General features: G+C 47.6%; 1 protein-coding gene across 1 annotated transcript in view; it reads left to right on the top strand.

Moving 5' to 3' along the window:
* The window catches only part of CHMP4B (charged multivesicular body protein 4B), a 46,388-nt gene extending 28,751 nt beyond the window's left edge, over nucleotides 1-17,637 (top strand). The window contains exons 2-5 of the mRNA XM_036825925.1: nucleotides 12,364-12,541; nucleotides 14,263-14,377; nucleotides 15,427-15,553; nucleotides 16,784-17,637. Coding sequence (XP_036681820.1) covers nucleotides 12,364-12,541; nucleotides 14,263-14,377; nucleotides 15,427-15,553; nucleotides 16,784-16,848 — 485 coding nt within the window. The 3' untranslated portion in view covers nucleotides 16,849-17,637. The remainder of the gene's footprint in view (nucleotides 1-12,363; nucleotides 12,542-14,262; nucleotides 14,378-15,426; nucleotides 15,554-16,783) is intronic.
* Nucleotides 17,638-17,843: the final 206 nt, after the last annotated feature.

Here is a 17,843-nt window from a genome sequence, read left to right as displayed (position 1 = left end):
GTGAATTATGACTTTTCCAGTATGGCTAAGGAGCAGGCACTATATCTAGCCCCATGTGAACACCTACCTGGTACTGTTTTCTCTAATCCTTTCAAGTGGTTCTTTCCCTGGCCACAGGTAGTTTCTTCATACACACGTACTGATAAGTATTCTACTGAATACTTGATGACCCTCTGCAGATCTCTAGAGTTTGCTCTCTCTCTGCAGCTCTCTCCTCTCTGGTACTCTCTCCTGTGAACTCTAACAGTTTTGGTCTCCCCAGACTTTCAACTCTTATCTCTTCAACTCAGAAGTCTGCCAGGTTCTGCCTGGGTTTTCTCTCCTTGCACTGAAGTCTGGAAACTCAAAGCAATAAACTGGGGCAATTGTAGGGCTCACTTTGTTTATTTCTTTTTTTTCTTTTTTTTAATAAATTTATTTATTTATTTGTTTTTGGCTGCATTGGGTCTTCCCTAAGAAGTTGGCTGCGTGGGCGTTCTCTAGTTGTGGTGAGCGGGGGCTACTCTTCATTGCGGTGTGCGGGCTTCTCATTGCGGTGGCTTCTCTTGTTGTACAGCACAGGTTCTAGGTGCCCGGGCTTCAGGAGTTGTGGCTCGTGGGTTCTAGAACACAGGCTTAATAGTTGTGGCGCACGGACTTAGTTGCTCCGCAGCACGTGGGATCTTCCCGGACCAGGGCTCGAACCCGTGTCCCCTGCACTGGCAGGCGGATTCTTAACCACTGCACCACCAGGGAAGCCCCACCTTGTTTATTTCTCATCTCCCAGAATTGCTGTCCTTTTTTGCCTGATGTCCAGTGTCTTGAAAACCATTGTTTCATTTCTTTTAGGTGGGGAGGTAGATCCATTCCCTACCATTCTTCTTGGCTAGAAGCAGGAGTGTAGATTTGAGTCTGCCAGTTATTCACAAGCTTTGAGAGTTTAGCAAGTTACTTAATCTCTCCAGCCTCCAGTCTCCTCATCCATAAATGGGCTAAAAAGACTAATTCCTTACTGTGAGGATTAAGTGAAGGAATAAAATACAAGGCTCTGAACAGGTGTTAGCTCAGGTTAGTATATGAAAAAAGAATACAGGGCCAAGATTTGAGCTCCATGCAACTATTAGGAATTGAGAAGAGGAGGGAAAGAATCTAGAAAAAAAAAAAAAAAAAAGCCAAGAAGAAATCGTTGTAGAGGCTGGGGAACCTCAGGCTAAGGGTGTCTCCCCAGAGGCTGGCAGAAGAGAGGAATTTCCGAGAGAGGATGTCAGGATGTCAGCAGTCCTAGAACTTATAAAGAGATGGAGGATGAGGGCATTGGGGCCTGCAGTCTAACTGCAGTTACATCTTCTCCCTGAATGACATTTGTGATTGATATTTGTGGCTAATGTTTGATCTGAGTGTTACTTCCTCCACCCAGCTAGAGCAGCAGAGTTCAGAGGCTGGAAGTGATCTCTGATTTTTCTAACTCAGTTTGTGAAAAAGAGATACTACTAATTTCATTGGACAGGAGAAACTTGGTTATGTGAAATACTCGGGAAATGTATTGATGTTAATTACATTTTCGGATCACACAGGGTCAATCAGAAACAACCTTTTGTGTTTGTTTCAACCAATCACTGGAAATCTTAGAACTGTATAGGTTCACATATTGTTAGAGCTGGAGGAATACCTTAGGAGGGAAATGATACACTCTTCTCATATCCTTGATGACGAGTCTGAAGCCCTAAGAAATGAGGGGCCTTGCTAAGTGATGTAATTTGGTCTTGGCAGAGTTAGATCTAGAAGCCGAATCCAGGAGCACAGGACCTGGGTTGCAGGTTCTGTCTAGTCAGAGGTCTCCCTAGAAGTAGTGGAAGGGGCATTGTCCAGGGTCAGGGCACCTGGCTTGGATTCTTCCTTGGCCATTACCTCTAACCATGTGACCTTGAGCAAGTTGTTGAACGTTTGGGGCTTCCATTGCCTGTCTTTAAATTGGGCATGACCTTAACTGCCTGAAGGCAAGGGGTTGTCTTCCAGAACTAAGATGTTGCGGGGTGGTCAGGTGTGAGGTGGTGGGTAGTGGTGGGTGTGGAGGTGAATTGGAGAGTATGTGCCCCTTCAAAAAGCACTGCTGCTACTTAGCTCCACTCGATTGTTGCCAGACAGCAGTGTGGGCTCAGTGTTGCCGGAAAATCTGCATTTTCAAAAGGAAGCCCAAAATCTGGATTTTTGTGTGAAATGTGCATTCAAATCAAATTTATGCATTAAGACATGGGACAACTAAGACAAATCTGTGGACTGTATGGGTGCGCAGTTTTAGTCTCTGATAGCTGTTTAAACAAAATTCTGTGACCTGGTTGCCATACAGGAAAGAACCTTGCCTTAGATCCCAGAACATAGGCTATCTGACTGTGGCCCTCAAAAACCAAGGGCAGATCACTTTCCTTCCTGGGATCCTAGTTCCCCAGCCTGGCCTCGAGTTACCCTTATCACAAGGAGGTACTTCCTGGATGCCTGCTGTTTCCAGGAAGTGGAACACCTCCTCTTCCTGCCCAAATTGAACCCAGCTGCAGCAGAGCTGTGGGAAGCCATCATCTGCCCTTTCGGGGACAAGAAGATGCAGCCACACAGGCCTTTGCAGTATTCCCCTGGGAGAGCCTGACTCCCCTTGGCCATTTTCTTTTCCTCCTTATGGCCCAGGCCACTCCTACTGGCCCACTCTGGAATCATCTGCTGTTTACTCTGGGTCACTGCCACCTCTCTCCAAATGTAGTCACAGCAGAGGTCCCAGCGGAGGTCCCAGACTCTCTGTCCCTTAAACAAGCCCTGGACCCTTTGGTTTTAGAATTCTAGGCATTCCAGTTGGGGTTAACGCAGAAAAAGAGTGGACAAGTGACAGGAGTTTGAGAAACCTTACCAAGTTCTTGTAGCTGTGGTCTCTGGGTCTTCTAGAATACAGTGGGGAGGTCATTTTAGGTCTTGGAAAAGATCTGGAGGCCATTACGGGGAGAGAGGACAGAGGGCCCAGCCCACTGGCCTCAGAAGAAATGACAGGGCAACGCTGGACTTTCTGGAATACACCCCCTTCCCTATCTCAGTGCTGTTCGGCTCTTGAGAACCTTAAGAAGCTTGTGGTCTAGGGAAGAGATAGGGCAAGCACGAGGAAAGAAGACATTTATTCTTTAAAACAAGAACAAAAGCCTCCCTACAAACTCCCTAACTATGTAGAATTGTCATCCCAAATGCAGAGGGGTTGATTAAATGGTTGGATTTTATCACGTGTACGTCTAACCAATTTAAAATCCACTAGAATTTTGTTGTTGTTGTTGTTAGTCAGAGGCTTTTACTGCCTACTCTCATGGATTACCGATTACTTGAGAGTTTCTGGGCAGACTGAGCTGCCCCTTGGATGCCTTTGGTGCTAGACTGCTGGCCTGTAGAATCTGTTGGGTGGGGAAGCACAGAGGCTCTCAGAAGCCCAGACTCAGGCAGAAGCAGGCCAGCTGGTGCAGGGTAGATGTTCCTTCGTGGAGCAAGAACACGCCCTTTACAGGTAGGCAGCCTGGCACTGATCCCATGCTTGCCACTGCTTAACTGTATGACTTGGGCAGGCGATAAACTCTTTGAACCTCAATTTCCCCATCTTGAGATGGGACACTGCAGAACCTACCACGTAGGGTAGGATTTTTTGGGGGGACCAGTGAGCACATAAAGCACAAGCCATGGTGCCTGGCATCCAAGAAGCCCCCCATAGGTGTTAGCTGCTGTTATATATTTCTCTCCACTGTGCCTCAGCTGTATACTCTTTCTTGGAGGGACACGCTGGGCTGGGGGAGGGACAGGAAGATACAGAGCTCCTCAGAGAGAATGTCAGACACGGGCAAGGAAAGAGAGAGGCAGAAAAGGAAAATACTCACGTTTATCGAGTATTTTCAGAGATTATCTTTCTCACCTGTCCTTGGGGTAGCTATATCACTCCCATTTTCCATTTGATGAAGAGGTGAAATAATTTACCCCAGGCCAGTGTGACCCAGGGCCAGGATTCTGACACCAAGCCCTGTGCTCTTTTCTCTGTGCCCCAGTGCTGGTACGAGTCAACCAGGACAGAGGTTGATGGAGCTTGTGTTGGGTACATAATCAAGGTGGTTTTAAATTGTTTTTTCCCAAGCTGTTTTGGGGGTGGTGGTGGCACGGGGAGTCGTAGTGCTATTGGTTCTTTTTCTACTAAAATAGGCTCTGAGAAGTCCTGCAGGTAGTAATACCAGTGACCAACATGAACTGAACACGTATGCATGTCTGGCCCAGTGCCAGGAGCTTCACATACATGTCTCATTTTAATCCTCACAGTAACTATGAGGTGGGTTTTATTATTACCTGAGGATTAGTGAGGTTAAGTAATTTGCTTAGGGTTCACTTGATAGTGCAGCTGAAACTCACAGCTGGACAACTGGACTCCGTAAATGACCATTGTAATTTGATGTGACCCTGCATTTCCTAAGCTTATTTGACTGTGTCTTATCTTGCCTTTACCTTTCTTTACAGAACATACTTTCTGTTTGCTGTTTAAATGATTTTGAAGCAGTTTGTTAGATTGTTAATTGAGTGGGGCTTATTTCTTTCATCTCTGTCCATGTTAAACAGTTAAGGGGCTTTTTTCTTTCTCTCTAGAATTTTCCCTCGCAGGGAGTACTATACTCCCTGTGTGTTTGCTGATGAAGTCAGCCAGGGTTTCAGGCTCTGCTTTCCTGGTCATACACAAGTACTTATTTTATCATTGCTAAATGGAGTGTATTAGCTCCAGGTCATGGAGAGCAAATTAGGGGAACTGGGAGATACAACACAGAGAAGGAGGCTGCTCTGAAAAATGCTGTCTGCACCTCTAGCCTGAACTCTCCAGCTGTGGGGGAATAAACACAGCAGTGTCAGGGACAGCATTCTAAGGCTTTGGCAGAATGAGACCCTCTTTTCCACAGGTGAGCCTGGGACACTGAGTGACGATGAACACAAAATCGACTCTGTCTGGGCATTTTGGTTTTGGAGACCTTTCTGTAGGTTCCTGGCACCTTTATACAAGGTAGAGAAATGAGAGCCCAGTCCTGCCCCCGCCTTCTGAAACTACAGGCAGGACCAGCAGCACCCATTCTGGGGAGAGTCCTTTGGAACCAGGCAGACCAGCAGCTCTTTTCCGTTCGTTTTTCTTTTTCTTCTAAATGGGGACTTAGGAGAGCATATCAGGTAGCTTTCCGGTTCTTTGATGTGTTAGCATGAGCTTTTATTTTATTTTATTTTTATTTTTTATTTATTTTTGGCTGCGTTGGGTCTTCATTGCTGCGCGCGGGCTTTCTCTAGTTGTGGTGAGCGGGGGCTACTCTTTGTTGCGGTCCAGGGGCTTCTCATTGTGGTGGCTTCTCTTTTTTGCGGAGCAGGGGCTCTAGGCGCACGAGCTTCAGTAGTTGTGGTGCCGAGGGCTCAGTAGTTGTGGTGCCGAGGGCTCAGTAGTTGTGGTGCACGGGCTTAGTTGCTCCGCGGCATGTGGGATCTTCCCGGACCAGGGATCGAACCCGTGTCCCCTGCATTGGCAGGTGGATTCTTAACCACTGCACCACCAGGGAAATCCCAGCGGGAGCTTTTAAATGGGGTTTGCAAAAGGCAGAGTTTATGATTGGATGAAAGAGCATTAGGAGACTGTTTTCCTTATGGAGGGGGAACTATTGATTTATTTATAGCGACTTAATTTGTAGGTAACAGAGTTGAGGTGGTAGAAAGAGCCCTGGGCTGCAGACCTGGGTTCTAGTCCTGATTCTTCCTCTAACTCACTGCGGGATCCTTGCAGGCCTTGTCACCTTTTCTGGGCATCATTTTTTCTCAGTTTCTAATGAGATGGGTTGGACTTCGGGATCTCCGAGAGTCCTTCAAGCCCCCTCTGCCTTTGATGCCAAGTATGTAACTCTCATTTGGTCAGGGTTTGGCAGGACATCCAGTGCCATGTGGTGCAGGGATGCTTACTGATAACCGTCCCTGCAGGAGGATGGGCTTCTTTGACATTGGTGATGAACTCTGTAGTTTTGACTTTAGGTCTTTTCCTGCCCATACACAGGGCAGATGACAGGTGACCCCAGCAAAGCGACTAGTGGCTTGAGGGCCAGGTGTGGTTCTCCTGGCTGAGGGCACACTGAACATCTGAGGTTTATTCATGGGCACAGTGAGCAAGGAGCATCTGACTGATTGCTGGAGATGGGCAAAGCAGGGCTCCCTCAGCTTCACCGGCTCCCTGCCCTCCAGTAGCTCTGCCGTGACCAAGCTGCTGAAGGTTCTTCTGAATTCTCACTTAGCGTTGCATTTGTGGGTAGGTGTCCCCTGGAGTGTGTTTGTGTTTTCTATGTAGTTCATGCTGAGAGTGGGAAAGAACCAGCGCTCTCCTCCTCTCCCAACCCTTGGACCTTCTGCTGCATGAATTCAGATGTAGAATCTTGAGTCTTTGAAAGGACTCTAGACATCTTCATTCATTCAGTGAGAGGATATTACTGGACCCTCCTTCTCCCCAATGCCTGAATCTCAATGTATTAGTCGTTAGTGTACAGTTATGAGATCTTCGCATCTGTTGAGATGCCTTGGGCTGATGGCCTCTATTCTGAATGCCCCCAGATCAGGGCAGGCAAACTTGCCCTCCTCAGCAACTCTTCAAAGATAAGTCTTAAGTCTGCCTTTGCCGAGGAAAAAGGAATGTCTTACCTAGTTGTACCGAACTGATGCATTCTTTGAAAATGGTTTCTGTACCAGTCACTAACAGATGCCTTGCAGAAGGAGTTTCTGGTCCTGGGTGAATGTCTTTTCCACTGGTCTCTCTGCTTCTTAGGGTATCTCTTCTGTATTTTTCCTTCAAATAGCTGTTTAGAGTTTCTAATGAAGCAACTGTCTGGAGACCAATGTTTATTTCAACATGGTTGGAGTTGTTTTTGCTTCAGCTTTCAGAGCCAATAAAGCTGGTTATTAGATTCTGTAATTGCTGCTGTAATTACTCTCTTGGAACCAGCAAAGGCGTAATTAAATATGGAGATTCCAAGGACTATTTTTTTCCATCTAAAAGCAACCTTTTAAACTTCTGTTGGCCTGGGTTAGATTTCAGTTGTTAAAGCATTGTGTTTATGAATGATACAGCGCGGGGGTGGGGGGGGGTGGGGGGGGGAGGGGGGGGGTAGGGGGGTGGTGGCGGGTTCTTTGGCAGAAAAGGGATTTCTTTGGACACCTTCTTTGAATATTTGGTTTAGATGAACTCCTTGTTAACCCAGTACTTGTTTTTATTTTTTTTCCATTCCCCCCACCAGTTTTATTGAGATATAATTGACATATAACATTATATTATTTTTAGGTGTACAGCGTAATGATTTAATGTATGTATATATTGTGAAATGATTATCAAAATACATTCAGTTAACATGCATCACCTCACATGATGACATTTTTTTTAAACCTTGTATTGAGAACTCAGTACTTGTTTTTTTAAACCAACCATCAGGAATTTGGAGAAGTGTAAGGCAAGATACTAAGAGCTAGCACATATTTTTGAAAAACATTGGGTCTGGCCCTTTAGGCTTTGGCTATATACAGAAGCAAATTTTTGTGGTCAGCAATAAGATAGGGATGGGGGCTGTTTACTTGAAGTGGAATGGTCTCCAGGAAGAGAGGCATTTTTACGCATTTAGCTTGCCCTAAGTTATACTTCACCAGTGTGCCACATGTTTGTAAGATATGGGGTGGTTCAAGGGCTCTGAATATGTTTACACATATTCTCGCAGCCCAAAGGCTGACCCCATGTCTAATTTCAGGGTTACTCTACTCATGAACCATGTATGGAAAGGGGGAAACGAATCACGTACCCTTTCACTTTGGGGTTCTCAACTAGCTGAGAAATACACACAGGATTTAGATTGGGGTAAACAGATGGACTGTCTCTGCCAGAAGCGGTCCTGGAGAGTTCACTGCAAGGAGGGGAAGAGACCGTGTGAACCCTGCAGGCAGGAAGGGGAGCCCTGGAGGGCCAGGCTGTTCACTCAGAACCTTTTCCTCCCCTCAGACAGGGCACACCTCATGGCGAGCATACAGGGGGAAGGGTGGGCCCTTGCAAAAATTCCTGTTTTATGGACCAGGACGAATGCAGGGAAAGAATGCTGCCCAATGACTGTTTTAGCCAGTGTTTCAATGAGATGTTATCTTTTCTCCATTGAGTAAGAGGTACACAGGAGATAAAATATGGGTGTACCCCACATGAGGAGCCCTGCAGAGTATATGAAAAACTTAAAAAAACAGGTGAAATTGGAGATTCAGTTTAATATATATTAAGCACTTGCTGTGTACCAGTCATTGTGCTGGATGATGGTTTGTAAAGATGAATAATATAAACATTATTTCATTCATGGGGGACTCTTGCTTACCTCCCTGGTATGTTTGGGTGTTTGCTTCCAGATAATTTATTGCTTGGGGGATTTTAGCAGCGGGGTGTAGATCAGAGAAATGCCAGATTGGCATGCAAGGAGTCACTGCCAATTGAAAATGTACTCAAGCAAAAGTTAAAGCTGTTCTAAACCTATGATGTTAACAGGCAAGGAATGGTTTTAAAAATCAGAACATAGCTAACTGTATAAAATCAAGGCTCCCGCTACACTCAGGACACTGAGAAGCAAGGCAAATGTCATCTTGTTGTTCGTTCTTGAGAACTGTCCCAGTGTCACTTGCCATCATCCCGAGCCCATGTGGGAAGAGCAGAGGCCTGGGGGTTTATACAGACTAGTGGTTGAGCCTTCCCCTCCTCTCATAACAGCAGGATGAACCACTCCACCTTTCTTTTTTTTTTTTTAATTTGTTTATTTTATGTATTTACTTTTGACTGCGTTGGGTCTTGATTGCTGCTCGAGGGCTTTCTCTAGTTGCGGCTAGCGGGGGCTACTCTTCGTTGCAGTGCATGGGCTTCTCATTGCAGTGGCTTCTCTTGTTGCGGAGCATGGGCTCTAGGCACGTGGGCTTCAGTAGTTGCGGCGCGTGGGCTCAGTTAGTTGTGGCTCTCGGACTCTAGAGCACAGGCTTAGTAGTTGTGGCACACGGGTTTAGTTGCTCTGCGGCATGTGGGATCCTCCCAGACCAGGGCTCGAACCCGTGTGCCCTGCATTGGCAGGCAGATTCTCAACCACTGCGCCACCGGGGAAGCCCCCCACTCCACCTTTCTGATCCCCAGTCTTGTTGGTGTGGATCTGGGATCTGTGCCCCTGGACCATGCGGGAGGATTGAATGAGGAGGCGGGCAAGACTGCAGCAGCCGCCCTGCTTGCTTATCATGCAGCTGGCGCTCAGAACACCTATTGAATCTTGACTGGTGAACAAGTTGTTATAGGCTGGGCTATGCTGTGGGTGTTAGGGGAGGCTGAGGAGGACCTGGGAAAGGAGTAAGTGTGGGACATTGGCCTCAGAAGGCTTGAGAATCTCTTGTTGATTAGGGTGTGACTAAGTCGGTTTCTGTGGAAAAGCAACACAGTATCAGCGAAGTCAGGAGGAAGCAGCCCCAGGCCCTGAGCATTTGCATACCAGGACTCTCCCCGGATGCCTTCCCTGTGCCATGACGGTCAATGGCAAAGGGATTCGGAACTGGTGCTGGGGCTCCCGGAACCAGACTTGTGGTGAGAATCCCAGTCCCTTGCCTCCCGTGGGGCCTTGCAGACCACATTAAACCACGTGGAGGCTTTGTCCTGTGGGCAGAGGGAGCTGTTGTGGGTTCTTAAGCAAAGGAATGGCATGGTTGAATATGTACTCCCTCTTCTGTGATCCCACAGTTCCCTGGACGCTCCCTGCTGCACTGGATGGTGCCTCCAGGGCAGGGTCCTGTCTTTTTCATTCACTGGGAGGCATAACAGTTAGCATGGCAGCCCATGGACTTTGGAGTTCCATACCTGGCTTAATCCCCTCTCTGCTGCCTACCACCTGGTAACCTGAGTTACAGAACCTCTCTGAACCTGTTTCCTCATCTTCTAAGAAGGATGGTCATTTCTACCTTAAAGGGTCGCTGTTGTGAGGTACTTACCTGGCAGACATGGCTTAATACTAGCAGAAGGTGAAGATGTTCAGTAAAGGGTCTTGGGGACCCCTGGGTGTGTCTGCAGGTTGGATTTTTTGGAGTCATAGGCCATCTGGCCATTCATACCAGAATGAGGGAGATAGCAGGTTGAATGGTTTTTCAGCTTTTAATGAGGCACATTTCATTGTTCTTCAGATTTTTAGCAGTGTTTCTTTAGCCTGCTTTATCCTTTGGCTGGAGGAATTTTCCTGGTGGTTTTTGTCTGCTGCTTTTATTTTTAAATTTATTTATTTATTTATTTCTGCATCAGGTCTTCATTGCTGCACGCGAGCTTTCTCTAGTTATGGTGAGCAGGGGCTACTCTTCATTGTGGTGCACGGGCTTCATGGGCTTCTCATTGCGGTGGCTTCACTTGTTGCGGGGCACGGGCTCTAGGCGCACGGGCTTCAGTAGTTGTGGCTCGTGGGCTCTAGAGTGCAGGCTCAGTAGTTGTGGCACACAGGCTTCGTTGCTCCGTGGCATGTGGGATCTTCCCAGCCCAGGGCTCGAACCCGTGTCCCCTGCATTTAGGGCAGGCGGATTCTTAACCACTGCACCACCAGGGAAGCCCTTGTCTGCTGCTTTTAAAGGAACTATGGACTGCTTACATGCAAGCCAAGGCCCTATTCCCTTGACAAATGATTCTCAGGGTGCTATCCTAGGCTAACAGGGAGTTTTAGTGGAAGGAGTACGTGACCTGTTCAGGTGACATATGGAGAAACCACAGCCCTGTTGGGGAGGTGATTGACTGTTGCCTACAGCCTGCAGGAGGTGGCTTTGGTATGGAGCTGGGGGGCACGAGTGCATGGGTGCATATGTGTCTACATAGGTATGTGAGGCTAGTGCTGTCCAGGCCAAGGCAGGTGCCGGCAGCCCATTCCTTCTGCTTGATTCTGTGCAGAGCCTCCTTCCTGGCTTTGATGCCCAGCTAAGATGTGTGCTAAAGATGCTTTTCAGTGTAAAGAGGGGAACTAAAATAGTAAGGGGAGGGAAGCCTGGGTTTTGACTCGGGAGATGTGGTTTGGCCCTTGCTCTGCTACCAACTCATCTTGATCAAATTGCTTGCCCTGACTGAACCTTAAAACAAGATTATCTCCTATAGCCTTAACACACCAGGAGGCTGAGAGTGATGATGGCATTGATTTGACCAAATGGTCAGACTCTAGATTAGTCCCTGACAGGGAGTTCTGTCTTTATTTCACTTGTGCTGTGCTTTCTATGATAGGGAATGCTATAGTTATCATCTTCAGGCATGGGGCTTTTTGCTTTTGTTGAATACATTTCCAGAAGGAAATTACTGGTTCAGAGGGCAGGAACAATATTATGGCTGTTGCTGTGTGTTGCCATGTTACTTTTCAGAAACATTATAACAATTTACAGTTGTCGGCTGTGTGTGAGATAGCATTTTAACCCCCAATGATCCAGTATTTGCTATAGTCGTTATTTATTATTTTGTAATTTAGTTGACATAAAATGATACTTCAAAGCTGCTTTATAATAATTAGAGCTGCTGGTTTTTTGGGTGTGCACTATGTTTAATGTTGTGCTAAGTGTTTCTGTTATGTTATCTCATTCACAGTGAACCTATCAGGGAGGCTAAGTAGCTCACCAAGTCTGAGAGCTGGGGTTTGAACCTAAGGCAATTTGACTTCCAAGCACATTCTTTTTCTGGGTGCCCTCCATGCTTTGATTTGTGTGTGTGCGGTTACCAAAGAGTGTGAACTTTTGCTTATGTGCCTGGCTGCATTTTGAAGTCTGTGAATTTTGTATAATTTTCTTTTTTTTACAATTTATTTTTCGCTGCGTTGGGTCTTTGTTGCTGCGCACGGGCTTTTTTCAGTTGTGGCGAGAAGGGGCTACTCTTCGTTGCGGTGCACGGGCTTCTCATTGCGGTGGCTTCTCTTGTTGCAGAGCACGGGCTCTAGGCACACGGGCTTCAGTAGTTACAGCATGCGGGCTCAGTAGTTGCGGCACGTGGGCCCTAGAGTACACGGGCTTCAGTAGTTGTGGTGAGTGGGCTTAGTTGCTCTGTGGCATATGGGATCTTCCCGGACCAGGGATCGAACCCGAGTCCCCTGCATTGGCAGGTGGATTCTTAACCACTGTGCCACCAGGGAAGTCCCTTGTATAGTTTCCTTAGAAAACTGAATGTGCTTTTTGTGTAGGAGAGATTATTAGCCCTCTGTTATAGTGGAAGCAGAAACTGAAGTGCATCCATCACAGTTAGGGAGAAGATTCAGTGAACTCTAGGACATTGCCCTGTGTCTGGGCTCTCTGAAACCCTGTTTTCTTCCCCCTGTGCAGCTGCCCTCCAGGCACTGAAGCGCAAGAAGAGGTATGAAAAGCAGCTGGCACAGATCGATGGCACACTGTCAACCATCGAGTTCCAGCGAGAGGCCCTGGAGAATGCTAACACCAACACCGAGGTGCTCAAGAACATGGGCTATGCCGCCAAAGCCATGAAGGCTGCCCACGACAACATGTACGTGGCCACCCACTGGTGGAGGGGGGCACCCATGTGGAAGGGCAGTGCTGGCCCTGGAGTGCCTCAGTCCCGGGCCATGGCCTTGGGCAGACCCCTTGACTTATCCATTCAAGCACCTGAGTTTGTTTTCATTTGCATTCTTTTTTGGAACTCCTTCTAAAATGGATTATGTGCCCTGCTGCCCTCGGAAGCAGATCTCATGGAATGAAACAGTGTTTTCTGAGTAATTCAGGGTTATTGGGATGAATATAGAGTTTCAAGCTGGAAAGGTCCTTAGAAGGTTCTCTCACCCAAGCCTCTGATCATCAAGGTGGGGAAGTTTGTCCCAGGGAGGGGAGGTGACTTGCCCTGGGTTTGTGTAAACTTGGATAGAACTGGGATTAGAATCAATGCCCGTGACTTTCGCCTCATGCTGTCAGGGGTCCTGAAAAATGTGGTACATTTGAGGGCTTTAACTCCCTCTCTTCTTAGGTCTGTTTTTGATGGAATTTTCTGCCTCCCCCCTTGCTCTTGGGCTTTGGCTATCATGTTGACAGTGTTCTTGACCTCAGCATTCCTTCCTTTATGTGGCTACTTCTCATATACAGTGGCCTAAGAAACTAGATAACCGAGCTTGTTATATTTGTAATTAAAGGCCAGGGTAACACTAGGCTCCAAATGAGGACCTCTCCCAAACAGAACAAAATTCTGCATTTGTTTTAGTGCTTGAACTTGGCATCGTATATTTGGGGGTGCTTGGAGCACTTTTTTGCTTCCTTTGGGTACTCAGCCGTGCTGTAGAACAGGGACTGGCCAAATGCAGCCTGTGGGCCTGCTGCCAATTTTTGTGAATAAAATTTTATTGAAACACAGTTGTGTCCATTAATACATATTGTCTGTGGCTGCTTTTGTGGCACATGGCAGGGTTGAATTTTTGTGACAGAGATCGTATGGCCCACAAGTTCTAAAATATTTACTGTTTGGCCCTTTACAGAAAAAGTTTGCTGATCCCTGTTCTAGAAGTGTGGGATTGCAGGAAAAGTAGCCTTCAAATAACTGAGCTTTCGTCTGAGGGGATGTTCACTGGACTGAGCTTCCTGAGTGAGGCCCATGTCTGCTTCATGTCCATGTTCTCCAAGATGCCTGGCGCACAGCACGTCTCAGTGAATACTGTGCATGCCTTGAAGTATACATGTGTATATTACATTGATTAATTGTAAGTTTATATGATTGACAGTGTATAGAAAATAATTCTGCATTGTTTGCTTTTCCTTTGGGGCCTAGTAGAGGAGCCATAAGTGGATCTGTGTAGATGGGAAGGGCCTGTCAAATGGCGTGGCTCTGTTTTATGATTTGTGATTTTACCTCCCCTGGTGCAGAGTTGCCCTTGGGCTTGAAGAGCTACTGGCCCAGGAGTTCAAGTCCCAGGGTCTCATCTAACGTGTTTACCAGCTTGCGTGAGAGACCCTGACAATGGCACCTGACTCCGCCAAGCCTTATTTCCTTAGGGTGTTGGACTAGGCGATGTCTAAGGATGCTTCCATCTTCTTGATTCTGTGATCCTCTATTTTAAAGAGGAGGAGGAAGACAAAGTAAAGACAAAAAAGGAATTCCTCAGAGGGAGTAATTGTGGGGCTGGGGCTGGGCAGCAGATTGCGGGGAGCGGGGCTTCTGCTTCTGCCTCCCAGGCCCTCTTTACACAGACTGTCTGACATGACATCTGTCTGTTTCATTTAAAGGGACATCGATAAAGTTGATGAGTTAATGCAGGACATTGCTGACCAGCAGGAACTTGCAGAAGAGATTTCAACAGCTATTTCAAAACCTGTAGGGTTTGGAGAAGAGTTTGACGAGGTGAGTGGTTTCATGCAGATCACACAGGCTTCACAGATGATTTCTGGGCTGCCTCTGATGTGCTCTTGAAGCCTCTCTGGCAAGGAATATGTGGTTTGGAAATCACCAGTTCTCGTCCCTCCAGAGACTTGAACATAGACATGGTATTAACCCTCCCTAATTCTGGGTTTTGAGGGCTGCTTTCACTGTTTGGGGAGCTTAGGTGGAGTAAAGGAACCTTTGTTGGGACCCCTCAGCAGACTTCAGGTCAGTATTGTTTTCAACAAGTAGTTACCTGCACCTTTCCGTGGTGAGTCCTGGGCTCAGAGCTGGGGCAGCTGAGGTCACCATGCCCTGGAGAAGTTTACAGGATTTGCCCTCAGACCACTCTGATGTGAGATAAAGGTGAAGCCAAAGAAGGAACATTTATACCTGATCCCCCCTGAAGGATCCATCTGGAACTTGGCCACCTACCAATTTCTGCTGTGGCAATTAGAACGTTGGGTCTGTTAGGTTTTTAAAATACAGTTACAGGCCCTGTACCTCATTCTGCCTTAGACTTGAGTCCACTGAAGGTCAGGCTCTCTTCATCAAACCTAATTCTTTGTGCTGATTCCCACTGTATAGCTGAGGAAACAGCCTGTGGCTCTTACCCTTGGCTCCCAGCACCAGGGTTTTCATGTTTTCAGACTGGAGTTTGAGGGACTGGTCAAGTTTATTTCAATTCAGCAGACATTCCTGAACATTCACTCAGTGCGCCCAGTTCTGAGATAAAGAAATGGGAATGATAAAATACAATCCCTTTTCTCAGGATGCTCACCGCCTGGTGCAGGGACCCCAGATGTAGACAGCAATAATAGCTCGTAGTGTGTTACGTTCACCGGTAGAAGTATGTTTAGGATGTTTGAGTCACAGAGTGTGGACCTGGAGTTCATCTCCCCTCTGACCTTCTCAGAGGGGCTGTGGGGCTTTTAAAAAATGAGCCATCCCCTGAGCCATCAGCTAAGAGGTACCCCTGGAGGGGCTGGGATTCCCAGGTTGTCTCTCATTTTTGTGTTTGCTTTTACCAGGATGAGCTCATGGCAGAATTAGAAGAACTAGAACAGGAGGAACTAGACAAGAATTTGCTGGAAATCAGTGGACCGGAAACAGTCCCTCTACCAAATGTTCCCTCTATATCCCTACCATCAAAACCCAGTGAGTACTTCTTAGCCACAGTCATGACATACCCATGACCCACGTGGTGGGTAATCTTGTGGTTGGTTGGCTTCAGTTTGGGTCCTGAGTTGCCCAGAGTTGAGAACCAGATAGGATCTGTTGTGACAGCTCTAAAGACAGTGTCACCTGCTCTTTCCTAGTTTCTCTGTAGAGCAGGGTTTCTTAACCTTGGCACTGTTGACATAGCCAGACCGTTCTTTGGGTGGGGACTGGGAGGGGGCCCTGTCCCGTGCTCTGTGGATGTCTAGCAGCACCCATGGCCTCTACCCACTAGATGCCAGTAGCATCCCCCTCCCCAAGTTTTGACAACCAAAAATGTCACCGGCTTTTGCCAGATGTTGGGGGGTGGGGCGGGTCACAGCCAGTTGAGAACCATTATTGTAGAATGACTTTCCCTGTGTCACCAAACAAGGGGAGAGTTTGACAGCTCTTGCTCCCCATCTAGTACCCTGTGCTGTGCACACCTGTAAAAGCCGGGGCCTCAGAGGTTGCCACGGTAGGAAGGAAACAGCTTTGGCTTTTTTAGAAACCTGGTTCTATAAAACCTTCACTTCCTTCTTCCTTGCCCACACCCCCCGCCGCCCCGCACTGTTTCACCCTTGGGTAGAAGTATTCCACACAGAGCTTCTAGAAAAGGTGAAGCTGCTTGATTTGGCATGGAGGGAGAGGCCAGGGAGCAGGGTGTGACCAGGTGTGTCACCTCACTCTTCCACAGATCAAGGGGAAGTGGCCCCTCTAGTCGAGTCCGCTGCCCGGGATGGGGTGTGGGCAGAGGGGGTCCGGAGGCTGTCCAGCAAGCTGCCGGCAGTGTATAGAGGTGGCTCAAGCCCTTGAGGTGGAAGGGGGTGGTGGGCGGGGATTAGAGCTCTTCCGGGGTCCTTCCCGCTCTCCCCCACCTTGCATGCTCTGGGACTGAGGCCACGCATGGAGCCTGATGGACTCTCAGTGTAGAGTTCTCCCCGCTTTGTCTGGCTCCGGTGTGGGGGGAGGGGAGGTGCTGGGGAAGGTGTGCCTGGTTATCTGGAGTTGCATGTTGCAGCTTTTAGGCGCAGAGAAGCAGTCTGCTGATAGCCTGGAGGTGAGGCTGGCTGCAGGGGCGGGGCTGTTCTGTAGACGCAGTGTAGCGCAGCCCTGGCATCCAGCCAGAGTGTGTGGCGAACACTGCAGCCAGCCTTCCTAAACTAAACAGCTTTTCCTCTCTTCACACAGCCAAGAAGAAGGAAGAGGAAGACGACGACATGAAGGAATTGGAGAGCTGGGCTGGATCCATTTAACTGGTCCAGCGCGGGCTGGGCCCAGACAGACTCTGGTGGCCTGCGAGGCGGGCAGGCACGTGCGTGTGTGGGGCAGGCAGGTTCCATCGCTCTCGAATCTCCCTGCAAAGCAGTAGGGCTGCATCACTGCTCACTCTGCATAGCATGGTCTGCACCCAGCGGTACGGGTTGGGGGGAGGGGGGTGGGGGGCTGGGAGGTGCCTGCTGTTTATAATGTTGAATTTCTGTAAAATAAACTGTATTTGCAAATCCAACATTGAGCTTCTGGACTACGCTAACTCCACTGCTGAGCCTCAATGGAAAGGGTCGACCGTTTGCAGTTGAAATGATCTGAAAATGCAGCCTCTGTCCTTTTATGTCAGCTGACTTGTCGCACATCTCTTTGTAAGACTTGTATGGTACTGACAGAAGAGTCATTTTTTTAAAGCCATAGGCTTTTCCTTGTCCTTGGTTGTAATAATGCATCTGATTTTGGTTTCCTCAAGAGCTGTATTTCTGTCCATCACGTGTGTACGGGCCCCTGTGTTTCCCACTCTGTCCCACTCCTCTCTCCCACTCGCCTGGTCTTTTTGGAGTTTGTGACACTGATTTGAAATGGCTGGTGTTCTTTTGAGAGCGTGTGAGATTGTTAGAGTTAAATTCCAGTTATACATTTTTCTAACATAGCTCTAAGGTCCTTGTTGCTGTTTGTGATAACTGAGAGATAACTCATTGGAAACATGTGCATACATTTATATTCAGATGAAGTTATGGTTTGCACCGTCTATTAAATATCTTGATTAATTTTCATACTTTGCCATTGTGTTTAATCAGTCTGTCGTTTGCTTTGGGGGTTGGCCCTTTCCAGGCCAGCGTGGTATCCAGTGGAGTCTGTAGAAACATGGAAGACTTGAGCATGATGTGTATCAACAATTTGAACCAAGAGCAGAGTGTGTCTTACTAGAAATGTGTTTAGGTTCCAGAAGCCATGGATCTGTGACCTTCACCTTGCTTGG

The sequence above is a fragment of the Balaenoptera musculus genome, chromosome 15 (genome assembly GCF_009873245.2).
Source record: "Balaenoptera musculus isolate JJ_BM4_2016_0621 chromosome 15, mBalMus1.pri.v3, whole genome shotgun sequence".
NCBI lineage: Eukaryota > Metazoa > Chordata > Mammalia > Artiodactyla > Balaenopteridae > Balaenoptera > Balaenoptera musculus.
The sequence above is the reverse complement of the archived record's forward strand: the minus strand, read 5'-3'. Positions and strand labels throughout refer to the sequence as shown.